Source organism: Manis javanica, chromosome 6 (genome assembly GCF_040802235.1).
Source record: "Manis javanica isolate MJ-LG chromosome 6, MJ_LKY, whole genome shotgun sequence".
Classification (NCBI taxonomy): domain Eukaryota; kingdom Metazoa; phylum Chordata; class Mammalia; order Pholidota; family Manidae; genus Manis; species Manis javanica.
The window spans coordinates 5,498,519-5,525,369 of NC_133161.1; the positions used below are offsets into that span (position 1 = coordinate 5,498,519).

Genomic DNA, 26,851 nt, shown 5'->3' on the forward strand with positions numbered 1-26,851 from the left:
AGAGGGAGCTGGCAGGGCCCCCCACCTCTTTTCATGTACCCCCACCCCCACCCCCAGAGAGACATAGAGCAAGAGATAGGTGAGGACCAAAGCACTTTACTGAGGTGGGGGCAGTTAGAGGACTTTAAATTATTTACTTAAATAAAAAGGAGGAGTGGGGGGAGAGCACCCCCAGCCCACTTCCTCTGTCCGTCGTCCCTCACTGTCCACTGGGGCAGCAGCTAGACAGGCATAGGCATCTCGTTGTACTCATCGACTCCCTCCCGCTCATCAAACACCGGCTCCGCCTCATTAGCATCCAGCTGTGGGGGGATGGCATCAGGAAGGCTGACCCCAACCTTGGCCTGGGACAAGGCCACAGGGGCGTGGGCGGGGGGGGGGAAGGGGGCCTTACACATTTCATCTCCCGCTCGGTGAAGATGCGGGTGAGCACCACCATGCGGAGCGGCACTGTGAGGATGAGGATGAAGGGGAAGGCCAGGGAGGCAGCTGTGGACATGACAGCCCACAGCAGGGCCAGGCACAGCAGCTGCAGAGCCGTGAACAAGTGCATTCGGAGGGTTCGAACCTGGGAGGGGATGAGACTGTTAAGCCCAAGCCTCTGCCCAGTCTCTTTGGGCCCTGGTCCACGCAGGACTGTCCAGCCTGCCACAGCCAGAGGACAGCTGACCCCTTCCCTCCACCGGCTAGGGATAGAAGTGCCTTCTCAGGGGCTTACCAGAGCCAGGTGTGCACAGACTGAATGGTGGCCGGCCAGAGTGGGGAGATGGGGGCCTGCAGGCTGACCCACACAGACCAGGAAGGGACAGAGGCAAGGGGCCCTCCCAAGTGGGGTCTCACCTTCTTGACATAGGTGACGTCTGGGTGGTGTTTGGGTGGCATGAGCAGCAGGTGCAGCCGCTCATAGAACTGGATCCCATTAAGGGAAGTAACTCCCATATACAGGAAAATTCCAAAGAGCACAGCCAGGGGAATTTGCCGCAGCAGGTCCCCGATAACCATGGAGAGGCCTGGTGGAGGAGAAGGAACAGTTGGCCTCAGGTCTCCCCACCTCCACAGGCTGCTCTGGGAAGGTGCGGGCAAGAGGTGAACATACCTACAAGTAGGGCGACCAACAGCCCTGTCACCCGCTGCTCCTTGACTTCCTGGATCTTGGGCTTGTCTCCAGGTGCCACAGCCTTGCTCATGACGGTGAGTGCGTTGGCATGAGTGACGGAGCGGACGGTGGCAGCAGCCAGCCAGGGCAGGCCAAAGAGGGCACAGATGCCACCCATGGCCACAATGAGCAGCAGGTCCAGGTGGAAGCCCGAGCCCTTCTGCAGCATGCGTTCCTTCTTGGAGATGATCAGCCTGAGCAGGGACAGGCACTCACTGAGGCCCGGGCCCTGCGCCCAGTTCAGCAGCAACTGTGCCTTTCCAGGCACAGGTGCCTGGAAACACCTAGCTAGTTGCCTGTTTTGGGAACCTGGTGGCCCCTGCCCATTCTATCAAAGCTGTCAAAGAGCCGAACCCTGTCCGTGCTGCCCTCCCTGCCCTTTGGGACAGCTTCCAGCTGTCCTGCACCCATCCCAGCAAACAAATGTCAGTGGGATTTTCTGCTGCCTACACAATGAACTCCAGCAGCTAGCCTGGCATCCTGGGCTCCCTCACCCAGTGCAGCTGTGCCCCTTAGCCTGGCCACAGCTCTGGCCCCTCCATGCATCGGGTAGCTCCTGTTCGCACAGCACCCCCCTTGGCTAGGGCCACTCACGTAGTGATTTGGGTCTCCATGAAGATGAGTATGAAGACTAGAATGGCGGGTAGCAGGCTGGCAACCATCATCCACACAGGGAAGGAGCTGTTCTCCCCCAGGGGGTTGATGACCCAGCCCCGCTTTTTTGGGGCTGTCACTGAGAATCCACTGGGCACGCTCAGTTTCTGCAGGGCAGAGGACAGGGCCAGGGGCCAGTGAGCCTCGGAGGGAGAGCCCTGAGCTGCACTGGGCAAGGTGATGCTGACAGCATGCTGAGGTAAAGGCCTGGCATCTACCCAGTCCACCCCTCTGGGGTTGGGGGACTAGAGGCAAACACCCCAAGCCCAGTGCCAGGCAGCACCTCCTCACTGCTGCATGTGCTCCACCTCACCTGTGTGTAGGTGTCCTCAATACTGTAATCCACAAGCACCATGATGAGGATTGCAATGGGCACCCCAAAGTCCCCAATCACCCGCCGCACCTGTGGACAAGCACCACGCTCAGAGGCTCTCTGCCTCGCACTCCGGCCCTAAATCCGACTCCCCACTTGCTGTCCCAGCTCCCACCTCCCTCCAGCCTTTCAGCCCACATACTCGGCCAGGGAAGAACCGGCTGTTCTTGAATTTACGCAGGAAGAAGGCAATGAAGAAGGTGCCGGCCATGAGCACCAGCGACAGCAGGGCCGTGTTGGGCTGGCCTCGGGGTCTCGCCTGCCCAGACTGCCTGGTTGAGCTCCCGTTCCCAGGCCCCAGAGTGGCTCCTGCCCCAGCCCAAGTGGCATTCTCGCTGCTGTCTGCCTGGGACCTATTGGAGGCTGAACAGCCGTGGAGGGGGTGTTCCTGGAATATCTGCGAAGAGGCAAAGGAGCCTGTCAGTTGAACTGGAAAGATTCCCAGGCTGAGCTTACCGAGCGGGACAGGTAGGATGGGGGATGGCCAGCGTGCCGTCAAGGAGTTTGCCTTAAGAAAATGATCAGGTAACCGGATCAGAGTACAGGGCAACTGGGGATTAAAAGAGGGGTTGGTCTAATTTGGGAAGGCAGCTGGGGAGTGTGGCTCCAGCCAGGCCTAGAGGAGGACATGGGGCACAGGAGGCTCTGGGGACAAGTCTTCTGAGCTTGACACAGACATGGATGTGATGCCCAGAATGGGACTGTCATCTCGGGGGCCTTTCCCTTTCACATTTCTGGACTGTTTGCCACTTTAATGAGAGCACGTGTTACCTTTGTTATTAAAAATATGTGTGTTTTAAGACTGATCTGAAGCCCTGGTATGTGTGTGCTGGTGACAGGAGGATAGTAAGGGCACAGGATGAAGAACTTTGGGCACCTGGGACTGCAGCCAGGGGACACTCCGGGCAGTGAGACCTCGCACCCAGGAGAGAGAGCAAGGGAGAGCAGACCACCCCGGGATCCCTCCAGGCCTGAGGCCTTGCCCCCTCCTGGCCCCGTTCTCAGCAGGGCCTACCCACCTTAACCAGCTTGTAGAAGGTCTCATAGATGAAGATGAGGGAGATGAGGAAGGCAAAGATCTCCTGGGTGAACCGTGAGACAAAGCGCACCAGGAAGCTCCCCTCTAGGGCCACCATGAGCAGCGCCAGGAGCACCAGCCAGAAGCCAATCCATACACGGCCCACCAGGTACTCCAGGTTGTTGCTGCTGCAGAACTGGGGGAGGAGAGGGGGGTGTGGTCCGGTCCAGAGCCAGGGATAGCAGGGTAGGAGTCCTGAGGTAGACGAGGGGCAGCTGGAGCAGGTGGGAAGAGCTAGTCCGAGGAGTCTGTGGACCCTTACCGAGAAGAAGGCCTCCTCAAAGACCAGCAGGGGCCCTGAGAAGCCAATCACCAGCAGTGGCTGGGCGCCCAGAAGGCAGAAGACCACACCCTGCAGCGCCGTGGACATGATCAGCTCTGATACCCCGATCAGGTCCTGTGTCTTCTCTCCTGGGGTGGCAGGAACCAGCTGAGGAGCTGGCGGCTGGGGCCCTGTGCACGCCCCCCCTGCCCCGAAGCCTCTCCTTACCCAGCAGCCCCCCGAAGGTGATGGCAGGAGACAGGGCCGCAAAGTAAATGAAGATGACGGCAGCCAGGCACTGGGGGTCCAGCGCGTCTCGGAAGTCACTCAGGTAGTGGGGATAGCGGCGTCGCACATCTCTGATCAGTCCCCCAAAGGGCCGGCCTGTCCTCCGGAGGGGATCGTCTTCCACTGCACCCACTGCCTCTACCATCTGCAGGAGCGCTGCAACCCAGGCCTCCATCAGGGCCCCTGCTGCAGCCCCGTCCTACCCACCCCGCTCTCCTCCACATACACACAGGTGCCCCAACCTGACCCCAGAAGCCCCCACCCCAGCCAGCCCTGTCCCGGCCCCTGGCCTGCGCTGGCCCGTACCCTTATCCTGGGCGGACTTGGGCTCCAGCCCAGCCCCCATGGGCAACAGCCGGCCTTGCTCCTCCCGCTTCTTGAGCATCTGGCGCTGGAAATGAGCAACAGATCGCAGCAACTCCTCGCCCTGCACTTCCGAGGGCGGCAGCACCACACTGCAGTCCAGGAAGGCGTTGATGGCGGTCAGCAGGTCCTCCCGCTCATCTGCCAGGTAGGCTGCCTCGTGGAATTGCTGCCAAAGCAGGATCAGGATTGTGAGGGCACAAGATGAAGGCCGGGGGCTAGAGCAGGGCTGGGCACGACGGTTAGGGGGCATCCAGGAGGGCTCTGGGGCGGGGCTGACCTTGTCAGACATGAGGGTGGAGATGGAGCGGCCGATCTCGTGGTAGTCCATGTTGGCCGTGCGTGGGCCCAGCAGCAGGAAGAGGAACCGCACAGGCACCGGGACCTCCAGCACAGCGTCCAGCTCCACTGCCTCCCGCAGCCGGACGAAGGCCATGGTGGGGCGGCAGAGGAACTCCACGCAGCCTAGGGGCAGGCACCATGCGGGCACAAGCAGGGTCTGGCTGTCTCCCAGCCTCCAGCCAGCCCCTGGGCGGCACCCCTCCATCTTGCTGCCAGAGCCCCCCATGCCCGAGATGCCCCCCACATACCCACGAGGACCACCGTAGCTTCAGCATTCTCCGGGATCTTCTCCAGCAACTTCAGCTCATGCTTGGACTTGGAGCGAGCGATGCCGGTCGGCAGGGCCGGAGGTGGCAGCTCCCGCTGGGATGCAGGAGAACGCAGCTCAGCCCAGCCGGGTGCCCTAGTCCCACCACCTGTTCACCCTGTGCTTGCCCGCAGTCCTGTAGCTACATGTGGTGGCCAGGATCTGACCCAGGCAGGGCCACCTCCCCTTACCTCTCGCTCCACCTCCAGCCGGCTCTCAGGAACACCTCCAATGAGAGGCTCGGTGACGTGCGGGTCGCTCTCAGCTCCCTGGCCATGGTGATGCCCCAGCAGGGAGCCCAGGGAGCCCGCCGAGATGTTGCGAGGGAAAGAGAAGTCCTTTTCGTCACTTGGGTGGCTGCAGGGGCAGAGGGAGGGGAGGTCAGGAGGGGGACAGCGGGGCTAGGGCCAGGTGAGCAGGGTGAGATGGACAGAGCCCCACCTGTGCTTCAGCAGCAGGGCCCGCAGCACGTTAGCTCGGTCCTCAGCCTTGATCTGGTCAGAGATGACCATCTGCTCCACCACCTGGTGGGCCACCCCAGGGAGGGTCTGCTGATCCAGGTCCAAGAGTACAGCCCCTGGAATCAGGATGGCATGGAAGGGCCCTCATCCCTGGGCAAGACCAAGGGTGCAGGTGGGAGGGTGGGAGAGTTAGGGAAGGAGGGAGACAGCCAGGCTAAGTGCAGTGTTTAGGGTACAGAGCACCAGCCAAAAATCTGTGAGCAGGGTTCCAAACTCATCCTCTCTCTCACCTGGTCCTTCCTACCGCCCTCCCATTAAGAATGTTGGGCTCAGCAGAGGCCACGGGACCCCAGCTATCAGGCGCCCCTTCTAGAGAACATGAAGCCTCCGCTGGGGAACCCCAGGCCACCCACTCAAGACAGCACTGCTCTTCATAGTTAGAATGTTCCTCCTCCGAGTGAGTTGTAGACGCCTCCTCTGACGTCTGCTCTAGGGTCCCAGGTCTGCCTCTGGAGCGCGAGCTGGTCTGTGGCCTTGTCCACATGTCAGCCTTGAGCCACTTAAGACGACCCCTCTACCTGGGCTCCTAAACTTCCCCAAGTCCAACAGCTGCTCCCGGGACAGCCTCTAGAGCTATCCACGGGGTCACTGCTCTGAGCTGCCATTTCACATGGAAATGAAAGTCCTTCCCAAAGTCACCAGGCCATTTTTTCTGTCAAGGTCAACTTGCAGGAATACAGAACTAAAGACAAACAGAAACAAAGGCCCCCAAGCAGCCAAAGCAGAGAAGACAAAGCCCAATGATAAAGTCCTGGCCCTCTGGCCCTCAAGCCTCACTCAGAATCTGTTTACTACTCATTGGGGAACACTTCTGAGGATAGGCTTCTGAGTCCTCAGCTGCTTAGAAATAGGCCCTCTGGCAGCAAGCGGGAGGCACTTCCCCAGTAGGAAATAGGACACAAGCAGAGAGCAGATCCTGCGCCTCTGGTCATCTAGTGAAGTAGTTTATACAACCCTGTAGGTTAGATCATTTCAGAAAGCTTTCCATCAAAATTGCTTAAAAACAGGTTAGCATCTAAAACATACCAGCTTCAGTGATCTGAAAATATCACCTAGAGAAGCTGCTTGTTGAAAACGCCAGATAAAAGAGAATAGTGTCATCCTGCCATCACCCAGTGACAGACCCCGAGGAACGGCAGGCTGGATGACAGCAGGAGAGCCTCCCTCCTGGGCTCTGGTGATACTACACACTGTGCTGCTCAACACAAATCTGGGGGTCTTTTGTTCTTCAGAGGATGGGCGTGGGTGAAGGGAGCTTCCTGGGGCGAGGATGGACAAGGGAGGAGGGCCGGGTACCGTGGGCCAGGGTCCGGCGGAGCTCCAGGAGGCTGCGGAAGGACAGGGAGGCCACGTGGGGCTTCCCCCAGCGCTCCGTCTCCTCCTCCACATCCTCCTCGAATTTGATCCAGCGTGCCGTCTCCCTCCACTGAGGCTCTTGGTTTTTGTCCAGCAGCAACTCATTCAGCTCCACAAACACCTTGGGGTGAGTGAGAAGACATGGTAGGGTGGGAGCCGGATGGGGTCCGAGGGACTGCGCTCCAAGACAAGCAGAGTCGGGTGGCGCACATCACCCCACAGGGCCCAGGCACAGAGCCCGGCCAGTTACTAACCAATCTGTGACTCTCTTTCCCTCATCTGTGAAATGGGAGTAATGATATCCATCCCAAAGGACTGTTATGGGGACTTAAAGAACAAAGCATACAGAACACTTGGCACAGTTGGTGACTCATAAGTGCTTGATGGATGGTCACCATGCACACGCACACACACACTGGGATGTCACATGATTCCATTTATACACACTCAAGAACTGGCAAAACTAATCGTGAGTAGAATGACAGAAGGGCAGTCATCTACACGGGCACCGGCTGGGAGGAGGCTGAAGGAACCTGAGTATGGGAAGTGGTCTGTATTAGGTTAGCCAGGCATTTACACGTGCAAAAGTCACTAGGCTGTATGTTTAACCTGAGGGCCCTTTACTGTGTGTCTGTTAGGCCTCAATATAATGGTAAATATAAACCCTCTGGAAGGGTCAGAGCTCTGGAGTCTCAGATGGGCAGCATCACTAAGTGACTGAGTGGCCTTGACCAATCACTGCCCTGGAGTATGGCTGACGCCGCCTTCACAAGCTGTGGGAGGATCACGAGTACAGGGGGGGACTGGATTCTGAAAAATGAAGTGTGCTGCTCCATAGAGCCGTTCTAGCCTAGAGGGACCTCAAACACCTCAGAGAACAGCCATGGTAAGAAATCAATGGTGTCTAAAAGTGACAGAATTGTAAAGCCCAGATCAGCAATGTCCAAGCTGTGCACACAACACCCTTGTGGACCGCACGAGCCCACAGCCGCAGGGGACAGCCCTGGCGCGCATGGTTACTGAGAGGTGGGGGGTCAGGGAGATGAGGGGCAGGGAGACAGTGGAAGAGCGTGAAGTGGCCAATAGTACCTCGTGGGGCTTGTGGGAAGCCCGGGGTCGGGCCCGGGGCGTGGGCCCAGGCTCTCGCCCTTCCCGGCTGCTCTGCCCGGACCCTTTGGCATTCTTCCGCACCAAGTGCCGCCGTACCCCGGGAACATCCTCAAACCGGTGACCTGGGGGGGCAGAGGGACAATATCAGGCTCCCCCTTCCTTTTGCTCCTGTTCCCACCAGCCCCTGGCCCGGCACTCACTCTTCATGAGGTCTAAGTCAGCTGTGGCCAGCGTCTGGGCCTCGCTCTCATCTGTGGGGACCTGGGGCAGCAGCGCCTGCTCAGCCCCAGTCATGCTTCCGATGCGCCTCCTCTCCTGCAGGTTGTAGCTGCGGTGCCCGGGCTGCACTTTGATCAGGGGGCGCCCAGAGGCACCCCCATCATCGCCTCCTGCAGTGCCACCAGCCACCACCACCACCTCTTCCACCAGGGCTCTGGACAGACAGGCAGCCGTGAGCTCCTGCAGCCAGGAGCCAGGCAGGAGGACCCTGGGAAGGGGACCCCCACCCTCCTCGCTTCCCGCTTCTGTTAGGTATGGAGGTGAAAGAGGGAGGATGCTGGAAGCAGATGGTGGCCTTTGAATCTGGGGCTACCCTTTTCTGCTGTGCCACTTGAGCCATCACACCAGCCACCTGTGAACAAAACTCAGCAGCAAAATGGAGCTGAGGCCACCTCCCAGGCTCTGGGGAGCAGTGAAGTCTGGAAATACACTTGGTGCAGGCCTTTCCTTCCCAGGCCTTTCCACCCCTAACCGTGACTCAGGAGGGTCACAGCATCTCCCGTTTCTAACCAAATGGTATAAAATATGTGGACATGTGCCTTTGAAACTGGAGACAGCAGCCCCATGGTCACGAGGAGGATATGAACTCCTTGTCCCTTACATTCCACTTCTGTTCCTGTCCCCCAACTAAGATGCTCCTTTCTCTCTGCCATTGCTAGTGTGTCCTGGTCCTGCCACATCATTCTAAACAGTTCTCAGGCATGTAGCTCCTCCCACTGCTCCAAACCCTGGTCTCTGCCCATGACAGTCTCCCCCACCAGGCTTTCTCTTTGGTCTGCCTGCATGCTTGGCAACAAATCTGACCCACTTTTCCAAGGTCATGCTTTCCAAAGCTCCCCCACATCCTCCTGGTCACCAGCCACCTGCGGGCTTGCACCACAGTGCAGACGGCCACCACAGGCCCAGCCCCACATGTACAGCCTTTCTCCTTGGTGAGTCTGTGCACCGCTGGAGGGGCAACAGGCCCTTCACTTCCCCACAGCCCTTCGTGCCACCTGGCACCCAGAAAACAACAGGTCCATGATAGTAGTACCCTTGAGACCTAGTTCAAAGTGATTTCCCCTTCAGGGAGGCTGGAGGCCTCTGGTAACATCCCTAAACTCTAGTCACCCTGGTACTAACACTGCCTGAGCCAGGCAGTCAGCACAGGAACTTGTTCTGACAGTTCTCATTTCAGGAGATAACCAGGGTGGACTGGCAGCTCCAAAAAACAAAAGGGGTTCTCCTATTCCTCTTACACTCTGGGGACCCTGGGGTGCTTGGAGGTCACCAGTCCAGTTCCTGATCCAGTGCCTGATGCTGCTCCACCTGAAGCCACGGCAGGGGGCAGCTTAGACTGCATATTTCTGTGCCAGGCCCCCGCACCTAAACCTTGATTCACACCATCCTTTAATGCCTGCAACCACCCTGGGAGAATAGTTCTATTATTCTTCATTCACAGATGGCAGAATGGGTCTCAGAGGTTGTTCCTTGCCCAAATAGCTGCAGAGGGGCGGGACCGGGATTTGAACTCCAGTCTGATGTTCCCAGGCTCATTATTTTTTTCTCCTGCAATACCTCACTGACCACACCAGCAGGGGAGGTCTGTCTGGGGACACTTACCCAGTCTGGGCCCCTTTGGTGGCCCAGGGAGCTGCCTCCTGGTGGGGCTGCATTGGAGGGGTAGAGGGACTAGTCTTTTCTGCCTTGCGGTCAGTGCCTTCATCCTCCTGGAGAAAGAACTGAAACAGGGACCCATGTGAGCAGGTGTGGCCAGGCCAGGGACCCTGCACACATACTCTGGAGCCCTGCCCCTGCTCACCTGCACCGAAGAGGGCGTGGAGGCAGGGGATGGCTGGGTGAATGCCCGGGCCCCCTCAGCCTCACTGGCCTCATCCTCCTCTTCCTCCCCCTCCTCAATGGTAGGGGTCTCCCCAGTGGGGGAGGCTCCAGGGCGCCTGCGAGCCTTCCGTCCTGGGCCCTGGGGTGTCTTGCGGCGGCGGGCGTCCAGAGGCAGGTGGGTAGACAGTGGGTGATGGATGTGGTGGGAGGACTGGCGGTGGTCTGCAGGGAGGAGGAGGCCTGGCTGCTGAGAGGCACATCTTCCCTGTGGGCCATCCCGGCCCCTCCCACTAGGCCCCTAGCCCCTTCCTTGCTGGGCAGTCAAACCTAAGCTCCCCCTCGCCCCCTCCCTGTCTGCCCCTCACATTCAAAGTCCTCCTCCCCATAGCTGCGGCCTGGCTCCTCCCCTCCTCGAGACCCGGCTTCCTGCAGGATCTCCTCAAACCGCTCCACGCCCAGGGTGCGGTGAAGTTCATCCTCCTCCTGCTCGCGGAAGCCAGGCGCTGCGGGGCCCAAACTCTCTGGCTCTGGCTGTGAGAAAAAAGGCGTGAGACACACACACAGGGGCTCCCCACGGGTTGTATCCTGCCCAGTGCCGGAGACCCAGGACTCCCCTAACTGCCTTCCCCTCAAATGCCAGGGACCCAGGAGGAAGCCTGGCTGTGTCCATTCCGGTCGGTTCTAAGGAAGGTGGAAACGGCCTGGGGTCTGCCCTGGAAGTCTCAGCACAAACCCTGTATGCCCGTGGGCAGTTCACTGAGCTGAGAGTGAACAAACTCCGCCGGCTAGAGGGCAACTACTGAGTCTGAAAGTAACTTCTGGGCCAGCCCAAGCCAGCTGACTCGACTGAGTCAAAACTGAAACCCAGCCCCTGGATTTCATGGGAATGCAGCACTTCACCTGGGCAGGAGAACCCCCTATTTGCAAAGCAGCACCCCACGGAGACGGGGCCCCTCGCCAGATCCCTTGCCCCGCCCCTCACCCCACCCCACTCCCCCCACCTGAGTCATACTGCAGGAGCAGAGCAGCGAGACTGCGGTGGCGCTTTCCAGAGCTCAGTCTAGCTAAGCGGCCAGATGCCTAGCCGGTGGCCTTGGTCCAGCCCCCAACCCACCCCCTGCCGGTCTCCGCTCCAAGCACCGCCAAATATTTGTTCAAGAGCTTCTGAACCTGAAGGGCATCAGGATCTCCAAGGGCAGGGTATGGAGCCCCCTCCCTGGAGGTGCCAGCCGCGAGAGCACGGAAGAGCAAGGGGGGGAGGGCTGGGAAGAGGGCGGGTCTTAGGGAGACGCAGAGGTGGGGACAGGAGCAACTAGGGATGGCGGGGTTCTGGATTCAAGAAGATCCTGGGGTCAGGGGTCTTGCTTCATCCCTGCCCACCTCTGGCTTCCCACAAGCGCTCAGCCCCACTCTCACCAGAATTAGCACACGGGAGGGAGGCGGCAGGAGGCTGCCCAAGCGAGCTCAGGGAGCTAGCGGGGTGAGGGAGGGGGTCGAGAACCCCTCGCACCTGAGGCCGCAAGAGGAAGTCCATGGCCGGCTAGGGAGAACTCGGGAAGGAGGGGGAGGGGCCCGGCCCACACCCCTTCCCAGTCACGTGCCCGCTGGGCCAAAGTGGCCAATAACGGGCTGATTACCGCACTGGGGGTTAATCATTAGATTTCCCAGGAAAATCGGGAGGGGGCCACGTGGGGCGGTGGCCACATGGGAGCTGGAGGGGCGGGCCTGAGTGGCACGTGGGGCTGGTCACAGCGAGCTTGCTGATCCAGAACCACTGTGCTCCGACCACTGCTGCTGTAAGGCCGGGTCAGAGGGAGTCTCCAGGTTAGAGACCCAGGGTCCCCAGCGTTCCCTAGCTGAGTCTAAACAACCCTGGGTTGTTCAGCAAACAGCCTCAACTCCCACCACAGGCCTGGAAACTGTGACCCTCCACCAATACCCATCCCAAACCCCCGTGCACCCGGCAAGACCAGAGTAGGGATGGCAGCGCCCCTCCGTCCCAAACCTCTCTACACACAGGCACCCTTGTTTGACCTGGTCCTCTGCCGGAGCACCTGTGGCTTGAGAGGGCCGGTGGGACTGCCAACTGGGCGGGCAATACTCACAGTGCAGAAAGAATCTGCGCCCGAGGCGGGGCGCCGGGGGGCGCTGCTCATGGCCAAATCTTAGCCCTTTTCGCTGTCGCTGCGGCTTTCAAGGCAACAAGGCGGCGGCATAACCTGGGAGGGGGAGAGTACCAGTCACCGTGTGAGAGCGGCCGGCCAGCACGGGCGTCCCGGCCCTGGCAGCCCCAGCTCCCAGCCCAGGACAAATCAGGACTCGGGGCTTCCCGCCCGCTGGCCACGGCGCGGGGGCCTCCCAGCTGCGCAGGATCCTCCAGCCTGGGAAGAGCCTTAGAGTGGCCCAAAGAGGCAGAGAAAGCAAAGATAAGTTATTTATAGGAAGAAAAGAGAAGAACAAAAAGGGACAAAGGCGAGGGCTGAGCAGAGGGAGCCACAAAGGGCCAGGCGAGTCAGCAGAGCAGGGGGAAGAAGCAGAAGGTGGGGGGAAAAAATGGGGCGTAAAAGGAGCCATGGGCCAAACCTGAAGAGAAGGCAGCAGAAATCAGGGAGCAGGGATAAGAGGAGGGAGGCAGGGAAAGAAAGGCCAGACTTGAGCCAGAAACAGAAGCAGGAGTGGTGACCGAGTGGTGGCACCGAGGGGGCTGAACCAGGGGTGTGCTCCGGAGAGTGAGACACTCCGTAGGGCAGAGGGGCTAGGGAGAGAGAGAACCCAAAACAGCACGCAAGGGGGCTGCTGAGACCCTGGCCCAGGGCGAGAAGGGGTGCTTGGCTGTGCCCCCTCCCGCGAGGAAGGCCAGATGGGGAAACTTGGCCCCCTGGGGGAGGGGCCGGAGCCCAACTCCACTCACTCAATGGGAGGGAGGAAGGGCCGAGAGCGGGCACAGGCAGGGCCGAGCTTTTAATGGGGGAGGGGCACGTGACGAAGTGGGAGGAGGGTGGGCACAGAAGCCCTGAGGTTCAGCCCTGAGGGGCAGTCCTGATCCCTCCACACCCCTAGTCTGGGGCCAGGAAAATATGAGTGGCTTGTCTGATGCCCTCCTGATGGTGACTGTAGGGGTATGTAGAGAGAACACTATGTGGTGGGGGGAGCCGAAGAGTTGCTGTTAAGGAAACTGACCAGTGCAAATTGGGGTACCCACTCACAGGAAGCACAGGAGACACCCAAAGCTCTTGGCAGGTAAAAATACTGAAGCTCTGCAGTATGTTGTGGGGGTCAGAGGTGCCCAATTTAGGCCTTACTGGGGGGTAAAACAGGCCAGTGCAGGGTAAACAATATAGGTTAGGGGGTCAGCCAGGGTGGGGAGCCTGGAACGGACACATTCCTGGCAAGCATTCCCACTCAGCTGACCGCTGTCTGTAACTCCCTTAGCAGGCCTTCAGCCAGGGCATGTCTGGTGTGGGGGGAAGGGACCCTGGTGGTATGGGGAGGGTGTGAAGGGTCCTGAGCTCCTGCAGGTGCCCCACTGCCACCTCCGGGCTGGGCTCTCAACGTGCACCTCCATCCTCCCCTCCTCCCTCTCCCCCTCCAGGTCCCAGAACACAAAGCAGCTTCTGTCCTGAGCGTCGGTGCGATAATCCGGGGTGGGGGCACATTCCTGGACCAGCCCCGACCCGCCCAGAGGATTAGCATTTCTCCCCCTGCCCAAGGGATTAGCACCCCGGACCCCCACTTGGGCATTAACTACCCCCAAGTGAATTCGTACATTCCACAGCTCTTCCACGTGGGGGCTGGCTAGGGGTGGGGATAGGAGGGCGCAAGGAGGAAGATAAAGTGGACCCTGGATTTCAGACAGCGTCACCCCTCACACCCAGCACGGAGCACCCCATCCAGACAAGCCAGCCCCCCAGGAGGCAGGTCCAACTCTCCGAGCCCCTCTTGCCCATCTCAGCTGCTCCCTCTTCTGCCAGACCCCTTGTCCTGACCTGACCCGCTACCCACCCTTCCAGGCTCCACCTCTCAACCGGAGGTTGGGGGCAGAGGCCCGGGGCAACCCCCAAGACTGGGCGCCCTGCACCGTAAAGGATAAAGTAAGGGGTCGCCGGGGAGGGGTGTAGACTGCAGCCCGCCCGGCGGCGTCTCCCCGAGTCTACCCACTTTGGGTGGCAGGGGGCGCGGCACCCTCGCGTTAGGGGACTCTAATAAGCGGACTCCGGATCGCGCTTCCGACCAGGGTTCTGCACGCCTCCCCATCCTTCTCCCCCAGACCTCGCTTCCCCGCGCCCCAGTCTCCGCCCTTTCCTCCACTTGCACTCCCTCCCCGCTCCGAGTCCCGAGTTCCCCCCTTTCCTTCCCCCTCCCTTCCTCTCTCCGCGGCCCTGGCCTCCCCTGCCACCGCCTCTCCGCTTACCCGCTTGCTCTGGGCTTCGTGCCCCGGGGGTCTCGGGGTCTCTACCCCTTCTCCCGTGCCCTCGCGCGCTGCTGACGACTCCCCTGTGCCCACCTTGGGGAGCGCCCCCGCCACTCCCAACTTCTCCCAACTCAACTTTCCCCCGCGCCGCAGGCAGGCCAGCCCCCTGCGTGCGCGCCCCCCGGCGCACCGTGCGCGGTCCCGCCGCAGCAGGCTGGAAGGCACGGAGCCAGGTCTGAGTCCCGGCGCGGAGGCGCGCTTCCCGGCACCGCCCGGCACCGTGAGCCCTGGGCCGGGGAGGCCACCGGCTGTCCCTCGGCCCGGTCCCGCGAGGCCGCCGCTCCGGGCTTCCCCGCACGGAGCTCGAGCGCCCCGGGGACGCCGTCTCTTGGCCCCAATAAACACCTCTGGGCGGAAAAGGAGCCCGCCTCACGCTGGGGATCCCAGGAAGGAAAACTCAGGCACGGAGATGATTAGAAAATTTGGGACGGTGGAAGTTGAAATATAAATGCATAGGGATCAAGATTCTGTCCCTCCCTCCCCCCCAAACCCCTCCCCGCTAATCTCCAGTGCCTAAGAATTTAGAACTCTGTCTGCCTGGGGGACGGGGGTGGGGAGAGGTTTGAGAGGGGTGATGGTTGCTGGAGGTTGAGTGCCCTTTACCCTAGCGGACCTAGGCTTTCCGAATGGAACTGCTTCCTCAAAGAGATTCCCTGCGGAGACTTCTTTACGGGAACCTTATTATGGTCATCACTTGTCATTTAAAAGATCTCTATGTGCTTCTTCTGGTTTTCTCAACTAAATTACGGATTCTTCTAGATAAGGGATACACTTTTCGCTTCCTTTCTTCGTTTGCCACTGTGTGAAACAGAACATTTTGTATGCGGAAAACGTTTGGATATAAACGAGTTAATTAACAAATGTTAAGCACCAACTCTGGTTCTGGCGCTGTTTGGAACCGTTTTCGTCCAGCTCACAGCCTTCAAGAATGCAATAATGAAACAGCACCGCAAAAAAATCTGTAATCAACTCCTTAAGGAATGAGGTCAAGGTTCCTTCAAGTGTTGCATCTATCTGTGTTTCTGTCTGAGGGCGGTAACCAACCTGCCGGCCCTCGGCCACACCCAGGCTGATTCCAGTGGGCCCGGAGCCCAGAGGCTGGCAAGGGGGGATTCCCAGTACTCCAGCCAACTTGCCTCGGGATGTCAGAGTGTAGACCAGCTAGAGTCCGGTAGGCTCCGAGGAGACAAACGGGGCCCAGAAGAGAGAGGGGTCTCTGGCGCATGTTAAATCCAGTCTTGAATGGGGCACACCTGTCTCTCTTCCCAGCCCTGAAGTCAACTGCTTCCTGTGAAGTCATCACCAGCAAGACATGGCTCCGAGCCATTCTCCAGTCAGTCCTGGGTCACTAAGATGGCCTGGGGAGAGGTCGAAACCCGTACTGAGACTGTCAGGAGGTCGCTGGAACCTCAACACCATCAGCTGGGTCAGAGCCAGGCCAACTGGGCCCAGGATGCAAGCCGCCAAACCCCAAATCGCAGGTGCGCCCCACCCCCACCCCTACTGCATTCTGGAATGTGTAGTCCCGGCGAGGTCCTTTTCAAAAGGTTGTGATCACAGAAAGGAGTGGGGCACAGTAAGAACCGCGGAACCACCGCGCGGAAGCACGGAAAGCGGATACGCGATGCTTCCTGGGTCTTGAAGTCCAGGGTTTGCCTCCGCGGAGGCACTGGAGCCCGGAGAGGAGAGTGCTGCAGAACCCGAGCGCGGCCTGCTGGGGGTTGTAGTCTTGCTGTCTAAGGCCATGGGCATTATTTGGGAACCTGGCCATCCTAGGACTACAAGACCCATAAGCCCGTGCGCAGCAAGAGGCGGGGCGGGACCGGAGGCTAGGTTGCCGCCTCCTCTGCAACGCTGGGCCGGAGCCTTAGAACCGAGGGCCCATAGGGGTCCCCGCGGCTACCGCCATGCAGAAATACGAGAAACTGGAGAAGATTGGGGAAGGTAATGGGACCACGAGATGTTCCTGCAAGATCTTTTCCTGCAGACCCTTCAGTATTCCTTGCAGCCCTGGCTTCTCTACCGTCAGCAATACCCACAGACTCCGACCTCAGCACTGGCTGCAGCCTTGGCCCCGAGCTCAGGACTCCGTACAGACACCTACCTGAGACCCGTTAGCATTTCCCACAGACGCCGCTTCCACGCTTAGTTCTCTCTGTAGACCCACCTGCCAACCTCAGCACCTCCTGCACTTCCTATCTCTAGCCTCAGAACCACGAGCAGGACCTCACCCACCTCCCAGCCACTGTTCTCGCGTCAGACCTCCAACCGCAACATTCCTGCCTTGTTCCCTTCCCAGACCCCTGCTCACGATTTCCAGACCTTCCTGAAGCATGGCCTTTACTATAGACCTTCATACCCTGCAGCCCCAGCCTCTCCCCACCTCAGACACCCTTGAGCCACCTGCAGGCACCTTTTATGCCACATTCCCACTCGCGAAGCTCTTCCACTGAGGCCTTCATTGTGCATCTCTTCCCTTACTACTCCAGGCATCAGAAATAACACTCTCACGCTTCCTGCTTCCCGCAGGGACTTCCTGGGATGGGGAAGGGTACCCATCCTTTTCCTCACCCCAACCTGTTTCCTGTAGGCACCTATGGGACAGTGTTCAAGGCCAAAAACCGAGAGACCCATGAGATTGTGGCTCTGAAACGGGTGAGGCTGGATGACGATGATGAGGTAAGTCTGGGGTATTGGGGCCAGGGAGGGTGTTGAGGGCCCAGGCTGGGTGGGATGTGACTGTTGCCCACCCGGCCCCACCGCCTACCCATGTAGGGAGTGCCGAGTTCTGCTCTTCGTGAAATCTGCCTGCTCAAAGAGCTGAAACACAAGAACATTGTCAGGTGTGTAGACGGCAGGGACCTCTTGCCCCTGTGGTTAGTAGGAGGTGGAGGGGGCTTCAAAGGTAGGCTGGCCTGATACTGGGATATTAGGCGCACACTTGTGGATCTGCCTGCCTGAGCCCTCCCTTCTCCCTTCTCCTAGGCTTCATGATGTCCTGCATAGTGACAAGAAGCTGACTTTGGTCTTTGAGTTCTGTGACCAGGTGAAAGGGAGGCTTGGGAGACAGAAGCCTTGGGAGGGTGTAGGGACCAAGAGTGAGGTTAAACTGTCTCATTTCCCACACCCCCATCCCTTTTTAGGACCTCAAGAAGTATTTTGACAGCTGCAATGGTGACCTAGATCCTGAAATTGTAAAGGTGAGGGACTGGCATTCTGGGGACTTAGGCTGGGTGGGGGTCTGTATTCAGTGTACACACCCTGAACACCAAGTTCAGGCCCTGAGCGGGGACACCCTGGAGTGTCAGGAAACGAGCAAACCCAGTTTCTGCTCTCCACAAGCCTCCATCCTAGTGAACATTTTCACTTGATCTCTTTGACCTGCTAGTACCACTCTGATGTCAACGATGTGATTTACACTTGAAAGAGGAGAAAATGAGGTTCAAAGAGATACATTCATTCATTCAACACATACTTACGAATGCCTTGCTGTGTGCCAGGGCCTGTTATAGGCCCAAAACCAAGTGCCTTATTCCAGTTCCAAGGAAACAGTGCTGAATACGAACACAGCACAATATGTCTGTTGATGGCTCTGATGTGTGTGCTCACATGAGGGGAGAGAGGGCATGGGCTGGGAAGGGAGGAAGGCCCACCAGTCTCTAAATTCCGGAAAGGCAGGGACCCAGGCCTCCGCTGACTGTACAGTTCTAATCCCTAGCTCAGAATGAAGCAGGTCCTCCGGAGTGAATGAATGATGTCATACTGAGCTTACTGCTGCAAGACGGATGGGGCTTTGAGACAAAGCAGAGAGTGAAGAGGGGGGAGCATCCCCCTGGCTGGGTGCAGCATCCTGTCCAGGGGTCTGATGTCCTCCTCCCTGCCCCCCAAGTCTTTCCTCTTCCAGCTGCTGAAAGGCCTGGGGTTCTGTCACAGCCGCAACGTGCTGCACCGGGACCTGAAGCCCCAGAACCTGCTCATAAACAGGGTACCCCCCCCCCGGGAGAGGGTGGGAGGTTGGGAGGCTGGAGCCACAGGCAGCGGGCAAGGAGGGGAGCTGGCTGAAAGGGGGGAAGCTGGCCTGAGACTGTTGAAAAGCCCCTCTCCATGCTCTTTCCCATCTCCCTGCAGAATGGGGAGCTGAAATTGGCTGACTTTGGCCTGGCTCGAGCCTTTGGGATCCCTGTTCGCTGTTACTCCGCTGAGGTGAGCTGTGGGGTGTGGGGCGGATGTGAGGGAGGGAGGCCCAGTGAGCATCTCTCAGCTCTCCTCCAGGACCCAAAACTTTATTTTCCCTTCCTCGCTGAGCTCCCTCCTTCCTAGCTCTCTAAGTAGGGGGCCCTGTGGATGGGGTCTTCTCCAGGTGGTCACGCTGTGGTACCGGCCACCGGATGTGCTGTTTGGGGCCAAGCTGTACTCCACATCCATTGACATGTGGTCAGCCGGCTGCATCTTTGCAGGTGACACGCTAGGTCTTCTGTAGAGGGGCACTCTCTCCCGTTCGAGTGGACAGCTACAGCTTGGAGGGTCCCTCTAGAGAAGGGGGTGGGACCCTCAGGGATGGAGACAGAAGGCACAGAGGGTGCCTGAGCAGTGAGGGGCTCTTCCTGTGCCATCTCTTACCCACGTCCTCTGCCCCAGAGCTGGCCAACGCCGGGCGGCCTCTTTTCCCTGGCAATGATGTAGATGACCAGCTGAAGAGGATCTTCCGATACCCTTGCCTTCGCCTTCATGGAGCCCCCTGAAAGGAGAGCAGGGAGCCATGGAACTCAGAGTGCAGGGAGGGAGGGTGGCGACGGACTGGGCCAGCGTGGGGGTGCTTAAGGAGAGGGGACAGAGGGCGGAGGGTAGTGGACACCCTGGTGTCACAGGGCAGACGGGCGCGGCCAGCCGGTGTGATTGCGCCCTGCAGCATGAAGGGCTCGTGGAGGAAGCCAAGAGCAGGCTCCTCCAGCCGAGAGGTGGATCCTTAGGATGAAGAGTCAGAAGGAGCAGGGGGATTATCTAGGGCTGTGCGGAGGCTGACTTGTTCATCAGGAGCTCAGGCGTCAGGGTTTAGGCAAGTAGTGAATGTTTATAAGTGCCCGGTTCACTGAAGACCATGCAGGTGGGGCTGAGTATGAGAGTCGCTCAGTCCGGCCCCGACCTCTGTCACGGGCTGGGGGTAAAGTGAGGGGGGTAGGGTGGGGTGGGGAAGAGCCCCTCATCTGCTCCTTTCCACCTGAGTGGTCCTTGACCCTGTGGACACGCTGCTGGGGACACCGACTGAGGAGCAGTGGCCTGCCATGACCAAGCTGCCAGACTATAAGGTGCAGTGGGGAATGGGGGGTCATGGTGGTTCACTGGTGGTCCCCTTTTTTTCCTGGCCCTACAGCCTTTATGCTCTGACCCTCCCTGCACCCCCCGCCCCCTCACAGCCCTACCCGATGTACCCAGCTACAACGTCCCTGGTGAACGTCGTACCCAAGCTCAATGCCACAGGGAGGGACCTGCTGCAGGTAACCAAGGGCAGGGATAAGGGGTGGGGTCAGGACACTTGTCCAGAGGCACACGGAGAGGGTGGGGTTCTGGTGGCTGACTGGCCTGAACCTGCTGCCTTTTTTCCTTGCCTCCAGAACCTCCTGAAGTGTAACCCTGTCCAGCGCATCTCGGCAGAAGAGGCCCTGCAGCACCCCTATTTCTCTGACTTCTGCCCCCCGTAGGCTCCAGGACTCTGGCTGCCAGGCTGGTGCCTGGCCTCTTTAAGCCCCTCCCAGGAGGGGAGGAAAAGCAGGGGACACATGGGGTGCTGAGCCTCAGCTGTGCTGGGCTTGGCCAAGGTGGAGGTGCCCGGCTGTGTTCTTCACTCCCTCCGTGGACTTTATTTAATTTCATAAACTGCCTCCTTCCCCACAGTCTGGCTGATCAGTAGGGTGGCTCTGAGAGGGGGTGGCTTGGGCAGGGGTCTTCGCTCTGCTCCATCCACCCTCCATAACCCTGCTTCCAGCTCGCCCCAAGCCCAGCAGCCCCATCCTTGATCCGCTGCTCCCAGTGGCTGGGCTCCAGGGCAGCACACAGTGTGGCTGTCCGAGGCTCTCAGCATGCCCTTCCTCCCTCGGCCCAGGAGGGCAGTCCTGAGGGGTCAGGCAGCCAGCGCCTGAGAGCAAGGGCGGCCTTCCTCCGGAATGGGGATAAAGGGCTGGGCCTTTCTATGGCCCTCCATCCCCCACACATGCCTGCCCTGTCCCTTCCCTCCCCACAGGCCTTTAGGCTGGAATGGGAGAGACTCAAAGATGTGCTTGGGTTAGAAACACCCCTTCCCCACCTGCTGGTTTGTCAGTTTTCCAGTGTTTGGGGGTTGCAGAGAAAGACCTGGGAAGGTGGGCTGTGGCCAGGGCCTGGGTGTGCCCTTACTAGCAGGAGCAGGAAGGGAAGGTGTCCACCCTCTCAAGCTGGGGCCCCCAGTTTGCCCTGGGGCTTGGGTCCCAAATGTGGGATAAGGGTCCTGATCTTCTGCGCCTGGATAGCAGCTGGTGTCCATGGAAGTGGGCAGCCCGCATCTTCTCCCTTCTTGTTTCCCCACTTGCCAGGCTGCCTTCTAGTTATTCACAGATGGTACCCCCAAGGTGGCTGTCCTATCCCATATTCCTCTCTGCCTTCTCACCTGGCTTTGGGCTCCGTTCTCCGAGAAGTCAGTCTGATAAAGTCCTCTGCACCGGAGGTGCAAATGCCTGAGGCCCTCTCACTACTCTGTTCTCCCAGAGATTGGTGGTGGTGAATTGGGACCCACCTTCTTTTCAGACACTAAATGCACTGTGTGAAGACTGGCAGGGTCCTGTGCCAGACAGGGCTGAACTTGGCCTGACTAGTCTGCCGGTAAGAGGAAAAGCTGAGGCTGATACACTAGAATTTTATTGGGGGTGAAGATGGCAAAGACCTATGCAGGCTGGACATGTCCAAGATGTCAGGGTGCAGTCCTGAAGACACCAACACCGGGTCTAGAGCTGTGTGACAAGGTAGCAGGTGCGGTGGGAGGCAGAGAGAGTCCTGGTGACAGCATAGGAAGGGGCGGGGGGCCTGTGAGGAGACAGCACAGCATTGAAACAGAGCCTCACAGCTACTGCCCTGCTCCTGGGCCTGGACTTGGCCCTCTGGACTGGACCTGCCCCTCCTTCCTTGACCTTAGGGAGCGATTTCACATTACCTGGGGCCCAGACTGAGATGGGGAACTTGGGCTCGATGGCTGCCCAGTCCTTCCTGAAGCTGTAGGTGGAGGGAGAGGGTCAAATGTGGGGATGGGTCCCTTCTCCCAGGGACAAGTCAAGGTCACTGCAGGCCCCTCCCATGACAAGTGTTTTCTCAGCTGGGGCGGGCTGGTGTTCTAGGCTTCAGGGGAAGGGCCCGTGCCCACCGTGGAGATGGCAGGGTAGGAAGAGAGGGGCTGTTACCAGATTGGTGCTGGAGTGCCTTTGGGAACGCCTTCGGTTCCAGAAGTATCCCAGGACCCTTTCTCGGAACACCTGGGGCCAAGCAGAGGGGGCAGTGACCAGCGTACACCCTCCCCTTGAGTCCTACGGTCTGATTCCCCCTCCCCCTACTGGGGCCTTGGGCCCACCTCACAGAGGAAGTCGAGGATCTCAAGGATGGTGAGCAGGCTGGCTCCGATGAATAGTCCCATTTGGCCCCCAATGTCTCCTACCAGAGACACGGTCACCCATCAGCTCACAGCCACCTGCTCAACCCACACCTCCCTAGATGCCTGGGATGCCACACACACACAGACACACCCAGCAGCTCTGATACTTCATAGGCCTTCTTCTGCTCCACTGTCTCGTAGTTGAGGGCCTCGAAGAAGATGTCCAGCACCAGCACGTTCTCCCTGTAGGAAGAAAGGCCAGAAATGTTCGCTGGAGAGCCCCTGGTGCCAGCTGCTGCTACGAAACAGGTGCCTGTTCTCTTGTCTCTGACTCCTTTCAGGAGCCCTGGGAGGGTCCTCCCTGCCTCGCGCCCCTCGTTTGCAGAAGAGACTGCATCAGAGAGGTTAAGCAGCTTGCCCAGTGTCCCAGAGCCCCGCGATGATGTGCAGACTGGTGGTCCACCCGGGCGTGCGCACGGAGGCTCACCCTGGGGAGGTAGGGGAGGGGGCCGGCCCCGCTTACGCGATGTAGGCCTCGCTTCGGTTGTGTTTCCGGGCCAGGTAGCGGGCGGCGGCGCGGCTGGGGATCCGCACCATGGAGAGCTCCTTGGCGTAGCGCGTGCTGGCGCACGGGTTAGGGCAGGCGCACGCGTCCTTTCGCAGCATGGCGTCTGCGGGCCGCAGTCGCCAGGGTCAGGGCCCGGCCCCCGGGGGGTCAGGGTTGCCGGGCGAGTCGGGCGGGGGAGGCTTGCCCTTACCCAGCGCCGGGTTGGCGCAGTCCTTGTACTGCTGGGGGCTGCACACTGGAGCGCCGCCTGGGGTGGGGGTGGGGGTGTGAATACAGCCTCAGGAGCGATCCCCGGCCCCCACCCTGCGCCGCCCCCTTCTCCGCTCCCCCAGCCCCTTACCAGGCATATGCATCATTCGACAGCCGCACTTCCGAGCCACATAGCGGGCCTCGCAGGCCAGTCGACACCCCATTAGACTATACGGTGGGCTGGAGCCTGGGCTGGGGGGCCCCGGGGAACCAGAGGGATCTGGCTCGAAGTCTGGGTCCAGAGAAACGGAACTACAGTCGCCCCAGGGTGGTGGCAGGAAGCTCAGCTGTGGACAGTCGGGTTAAGGAGGGGCCCGGCTGGAACATGAGCGGTCACTGTGGAGCAGAGGCCCCTGGCACCAGTCTGAGGAACTGGGGGCTGGGGTGGGGCCGCACCAGTGAGGATACCTGCTGCTGCTGGCAGGACACGAAAGTCTGGTAGCCGGGGGCCACCCCGAAGCCCAGCTGGTCAATGATGGGTGGCTCCTCTTGGCTGTGGATCTGCACCCGGATCCCCACCTCAAACAGGGTCTCCTCTGCCGGGGGAGGGGAACCCTGAGGCCTGAGTCCTAGGGACCCCATGCCGGAGCCTCCTCTCCCCAGGACTGAGGCCAGCCAGCCCTATCCTCTTCCCCCAGGAAAGGGCATGATCGGGGCTTCTTCCAGCCCCAGCTCACCTTCCCAGAGCTTTTGGCGTCCCACCTGTACCCCACCTCCCTTGCATCCTCCCAGCAGCCCCCATACCCATGTCCCTCCACACGGGCAGGTACTCATCCTGCTGCACATCCAGCATGACCTCCAGCCCGCTGCCCATGCCACCCTTGGGAGTAGTGAGAAGCTCTGCCCCGTTCACGCCGGAGTTAAAGGTGTAGCACTGGCCCATCCGGGTGAAGATCTGGGGATGGGCAGACAGGTGGCAGACCTCACCAGGGAACAAGGGCCCTGGCCAGCCCTTCCCCCAGGCAAACATGAGGACCTTGGGACCTCTCCCCTCCATCGTTATTTGGATCTCTTCTTTGACCACAAAACCCACATCTCAGGGCCCCCAGTCTCTCCCTCATACAGGCACGTGCTGTTGGACGCTCCCGGGACCCCATCACCCCAACTCCTCCTCTTCCCCTCTCCCCTCCACCCTTCCAGGCTGCAGGGCAAGCGTTTCTTTGGAGACCGGTGTGAAAGGAAGTGGGTCCCAGTTACCCTGCTCCAGGCAGAGGGAAAACAAGTCCCCTCCTCCTGGCAGAGAGGGGTCACTACGTTCCCACAGCCCCGTTAGATTCCCCCCACCCCTCAGAAGTAGGTAGGGGCTCCTCAGACCAGACCTGGGGCCCAGAGCCAGCCTGGGTCAGGGCCCCGGGCTGGGTGGCATGAGTTCGCACAGTCCAGATGAGAGACAGGGAGGGGACCCCAAGGAGGACAGCTTCCTGGGGGGAACAGAAAGGCACCGATGGGGTGGGGAGCTCGGGGCCTGGCTGCGGAGGAGAGGCTCTCCAGGCACAAGTGCTAAGTTTCCCTGGCTTTGGGGAAGCTGGGGATGGCAAGGCCAGGGATTACTGGTCCTGGGCAGGGACTGGCTGGTGCTCCTGGGTCCCTGGTGGGATGGGTCTGGTGGTCAGCTCACCGTGGTGAAGTTCTCAGCCCCGCACGGTTGGCCACGGTAACGGCAGTCCAGCAGCATGTCCTCAAGGGTGTGCCCAGCTCGGGCATAGAGTCGGGCCATGTCGAAGGTGGGACTGGGCATGAAGCCGGGTGGCGCGGGGGGCCGGCCCAGGGCGTGCAGGAAGGCAGCATGCTCGGTGGGCTCCAGGCCCAGCAGCGTGGGCCCAGCCCAGTGCAAGTCATTGGGTGTGAGGTGTGAGCGCCGCAGCGGGTTGATGTTGCACAGGGTGATGGCTGGGAAGGTGAGCCGGTGGCTTTCACGCTCGTCCAGGGCCGTCTCGTGGTGGAACTCCCCGTAGTAGCGCACCCTCTGAGCCACCTGGTACAGGAAGGCAGCCAGCGACAGCAGCATGGCTGCTGCCCACAGCCCCCGGCGTGGGGTCAGGCCCCCCGGGCCAAAGACATGGCCTAACCCGTGCAGTGTGCAGCTGTGGGCAAACACGCGGATGTCCGAGGCTGGCTGCTGGGCCTCCTCTGGCCCTGAGGGGGGCTTCATGGCTGAGGGGACTGAGAGGGCCGGGGGGGATGGTAACCAGGTTAAAAGAGGCTTGGAAGGAGGAAAAAGGTTCCGTCTGAGAACTGGGTGGGGCTGGGAGAGGCTTTGGGTGGTCAGGCAGGGGTAGCTGCAGGTGAGGCAAAGGGAGGGGTAGGTGGAGGTGAGGAGCCAAGACTAAGGGGTGGGGAGGTCCCGGCCTGGGGAGTCCAGTGAGGCCTTCTCCGGGAGCAGGCTGCGGCTGGGCTGGGCACAGCACTGGGCTGGGGGCTCCGCAGCAGCCCCGGTAGGCAAGCTGGTGTGGCAGGCAGGGGCCACGTGGCTGGAGGCTGTCTGCTGAGCCTGTGCCGCAGAGGATTGGGTTTCAGCGGTGAGGGGGCAAGGGGGCCGGCGGAGCAGTTTGGGGGGCGGGGTAGGTCCCTGGGGCCCCTGGCTGAGCCATTAGTGCGGCATGTGGGGGGGCTGTGGCTGTGGAGACCAGAGGCGCCAGCAGGAAACCACAGCAATCTTGGGTAGAGTTTGAGGGGAGCCCAGAGGTAAGTTGGGGCTGGGGGTGCCTTTGGTCCCTCTACGTTCTCAGCTGCAGCCCCTGTGGTGGGGCTGAGGGTCAGTTGCTTCTCCTTGGCCCAGACCCTCCCTCCTCCGGTCTGTCCTCTCTCCCCACTAACCTCACCAGGGACCATTTGCTTTTTCACAGAGAGTGAAGTTGGCTCTCCACCAAGCTGGGAAGTGGTGGGAAGTTTGGCATTGGCAGGCTCCTCTTTCAGAGCCCCCAGCCTCCCCTGGCCGGCCATGGCCTCTTCAGGTCCCATGTTCAGGGGCAGTCTGTCTCCAGTGGCCCCCTTTCCCACCTCCCCACACTCAGGCCCTCCTCTATTGGAGACTGATTTTGGGCTCACCTGCCACCCTCCCAGGCATACCCTGGGTGCCCCATGTGCCACCCTCCCAGGGGACCTGGGTATCCTATAATTTCACATCTCTTTTCACTTAGCATATCCTGCAGACCATCTGCACCTGGAAAACTAATCCATTTGGGAGAATGCACACCATTCCATTACATGGACCCCTATTGATGAACATTGGGGGTTTCTAGTCTTCCACTGCAAACAATGGTGCTTATCTATATCATTGCATGGATGTAAACTCCAGAAATAGAACTGCTGCTGGGTTAACAGGCAACTGCATGAGTTATTTGATAGACAGCACAAAATTCCCCACCTTGGAAGTTACACCACTTTGCATGCCCAGCAATAAAATGGAGTGTCTGTTTTGCATGGGGGCTTTTCTAAAGGAAGAGACACTGTGCCCCTAAACTGGCTGGGATGCCCAGGGGCCACAATGCCTAGAACAGTGTGGCAGTGCCGGCCTTGGAAGGGCAGTGCTGGCACATTTGACTCAAGATGCCTCAGTTGATCCAGAAGAGACAATGGGTTGGGTGGGGAAAGACTCCCAGTGGCTGGAGCAAACATCTCCAGAAAGCCAACTTGCAAGGTGAGTGCCACCTGACTTGGGACAGGACAGGGGGTGTCTTGCTGATCCTAGGTGCAGGGAACATGGGGTGGCAGCAGGAGGGCTCGATGCTGGGGAACACAGGAGCCAGCCCAGACCCAGCACGTGGAGGATGGCAGGGCCTGGCCATCGTCAGTGTCAAGCCCTGTGTCTGGGGAAATACATTTGCCCCCAGGTTTCTAGGATGGAAAAGCACTGCACTGTAGACGTGAGAAGGCAGGTTTATCTCCAGTAATGTATTTACCGAGACTTGTTTCTACTCCCATCTCCTTCCACTAAGCATTTGAAGACAAGAGTTCACATTGGTGGGCTCTTGGCTGAGTGGAAGAAACAAGTTCGCCAACTAAGCACAACCACTCTGTGCTGGGAAAGCCTATCCACCT

General features: G+C 59.8%; 3 protein-coding genes across 9 annotated transcripts; 1 reads left to right on the forward strand and 2 right to left on the reverse strand.

Annotated features, from left to right (window-relative positions):
* Nucleotides 1-80: 80 nt before the first annotated feature.
* Nucleotides 81-15,651, reverse strand: SLC4A2 (solute carrier family 4 member 2). Of its 3 annotated transcripts, none has more exons than XM_017651679.3 (23): nt 15,518-15,651; nt 12,016-12,129; nt 10,276-10,441; nt 9,891-10,132; nt 9,692-9,810; nt 8,011-8,243; nt 7,790-7,932; nt 6,641-6,821; nt 5,265-5,400; nt 5,015-5,180; nt 4,765-4,879; nt 4,455-4,639; nt 4,118-4,343; nt 3,752-3,967; nt 3,524-3,672; nt 3,203-3,397; nt 2,326-2,580; nt 2,124-2,213; nt 1,751-1,917; nt 1,097-1,350; nt 841-1,010; nt 395-568; nt 81-302 (listed from the first exon to the last, which is right to left on the reverse strand). In XM_017651679.3, exons 2-23 carry the CDS (start codon nt 12,064-12,066, stop codon nt 222-224), a joined length of 3,714 nt encoding a protein of 1,237 aa, XP_017507168.2. In that variant the 5' UTR covers nt 12,067-12,129; nt 15,518-15,651; the 3' UTR covers nt 81-221. The 3 variants fall into 3 exon arrangements, with proteins under 3 accessions (XP_017507168.2, XP_036855235.2, XP_017507169.2); XM_036999340.2 differs by lacking the exon at nt 15,518-15,651 and adding an exon at nt 14,322-14,488; XM_017651680.3 differs by lacking the exons at nt 12,016-12,129; nt 15,518-15,651 and adding an exon at nt 11,421-11,954.
* Nucleotides 15,652-15,657: 6 nt separating this feature from the next.
* Nucleotides 15,658-20,270, forward strand: CDK5 (cyclin dependent kinase 5). 3 transcript variants are annotated; one of them, XM_036999342.2, is made up of 12 exons: nt 15,658-15,862; nt 16,972-17,060; nt 17,157-17,224; nt 17,367-17,427; nt 17,525-17,581; nt 18,271-18,366; nt 18,510-18,584; nt 18,742-18,838; nt 19,020-19,089; nt 19,627-19,687; nt 19,796-19,876; nt 19,994-20,270. In XM_036999342.2, exons 1-12 carry the CDS (start codon nt 15,694-15,696, stop codon nt 20,078-20,080), a joined length of 1,011 nt encoding a protein of 336 aa, XP_036855237.1. In that variant the 5' UTR covers nt 15,658-15,693; the 3' UTR covers nt 20,081-20,270. The 3 variants fall into 3 exon arrangements, with proteins under 3 accessions (XP_036855237.1, XP_073094317.1, XP_017507170.1); XM_017651681.3 differs by lacking the exon at nt 15,658-15,862 and adding an exon at nt 16,168-16,325; XM_073238216.1 differs by lacking the exons at nt 18,742-18,838; nt 19,020-19,089; nt 19,627-19,687 and having other exon boundaries at nt 19,753-19,876.
* Nucleotides 20,271-21,253: 983 nt separating this feature from the next.
* ASIC3 (acid sensing ion channel subunit 3) lies at nt 21,254-24,962 on the reverse strand. Of its 3 annotated transcripts, XM_017651659.3 has the most exons (11): nt 24,429-24,962; nt 23,555-23,705; nt 23,219-23,346; nt 22,902-23,097; nt 22,752-22,808; nt 22,517-22,664; nt 22,145-22,236; nt 21,973-22,052; nt 21,806-21,877; nt 21,562-21,620; nt 21,254-21,434 (listed from the first exon to the last, which is right to left on the reverse strand). In XM_017651659.3, exons 1-11 carry the CDS (start codon nt 24,960-24,962, stop codon nt 21,356-21,358), a joined length of 1,596 nt encoding a protein of 531 aa, XP_017507148.3. In that variant the 3' UTR covers nt 21,254-21,355. The 3 variants fall into 3 exon arrangements, with proteins under 3 accessions (XP_017507148.3, XP_036855236.2, XP_017507147.3); XM_036999341.2 differs by lacking the exon at nt 21,806-21,877; XM_017651658.3 differs by lacking the exon at nt 21,562-21,620.
* Between the last annotated feature and the right edge of the window lie 1,889 nt (nt 24,963-26,851).

Bases quoted from the DNA above. Each gene is read 5' to 3' on its own strand.
- CDK5 (XM_036999342.2), top strand. From the start codon at position 15,694: ATGGCTCCGAGCCATTCTCCAGTCAGTCCTGGGTCACTAAGATGGCCT. The intron at 15,863-16,971 runs GTGCGCCCCACC...TGTTTCCTGTAG, and splicing joins CGCCAAACCCCAAATCGCAG to GCACCTATGGGACAGTGTTC. The intron at 17,061-17,156 runs GTAAGTCTGGGG...CTACCCATGTAG, and splicing joins GGCTGGATGACGATGATGAG to GGAGTGCCGAGTTCTGCTCT.
- SLC4A2 (XM_017651679.3), bottom strand. From the start codon at position 12,066: ATGAGCAGCGCCCCCCGGCGCCCCGCCTCGGGCGCAGATTCTTTCTGC. The intron at 5,401-6,640 runs GTACCCGGCCCT...TCCTGATTCCAG, and splicing joins CCGCCGGACCCTGGCCCACG to GGGCTGTACTCTTGGACCTG. The intron at 1,011-1,096 runs GTATGTTCACCT...CTCCTCCACCAG, and splicing joins GTTGGTCGCCCTACTTGTAG to GCCTCTCCATGGTTATCGGG.
- ASIC3 (XM_017651658.3), bottom strand. From the start codon at position 24,962: ATGAAGCCCCCCTCAGGGCCAGAGGAGGCCCAGCAGCCAGCCTCGGAC. The intron at 23,347-23,554 runs GTATGGGGGCTG...CTCCCCCGGCAG, and splicing joins GCCCGTGTGGAGGGACATGG to AGGAGACCCTGTTTGAGGTG. The intron at 22,237-22,516 runs GTAAGCGGGGCC...TTCTTCCTACAG, and splicing joins CGAAGCGAGGCCTACATCGC to GGAGAACGTGCTGGTGCTGG.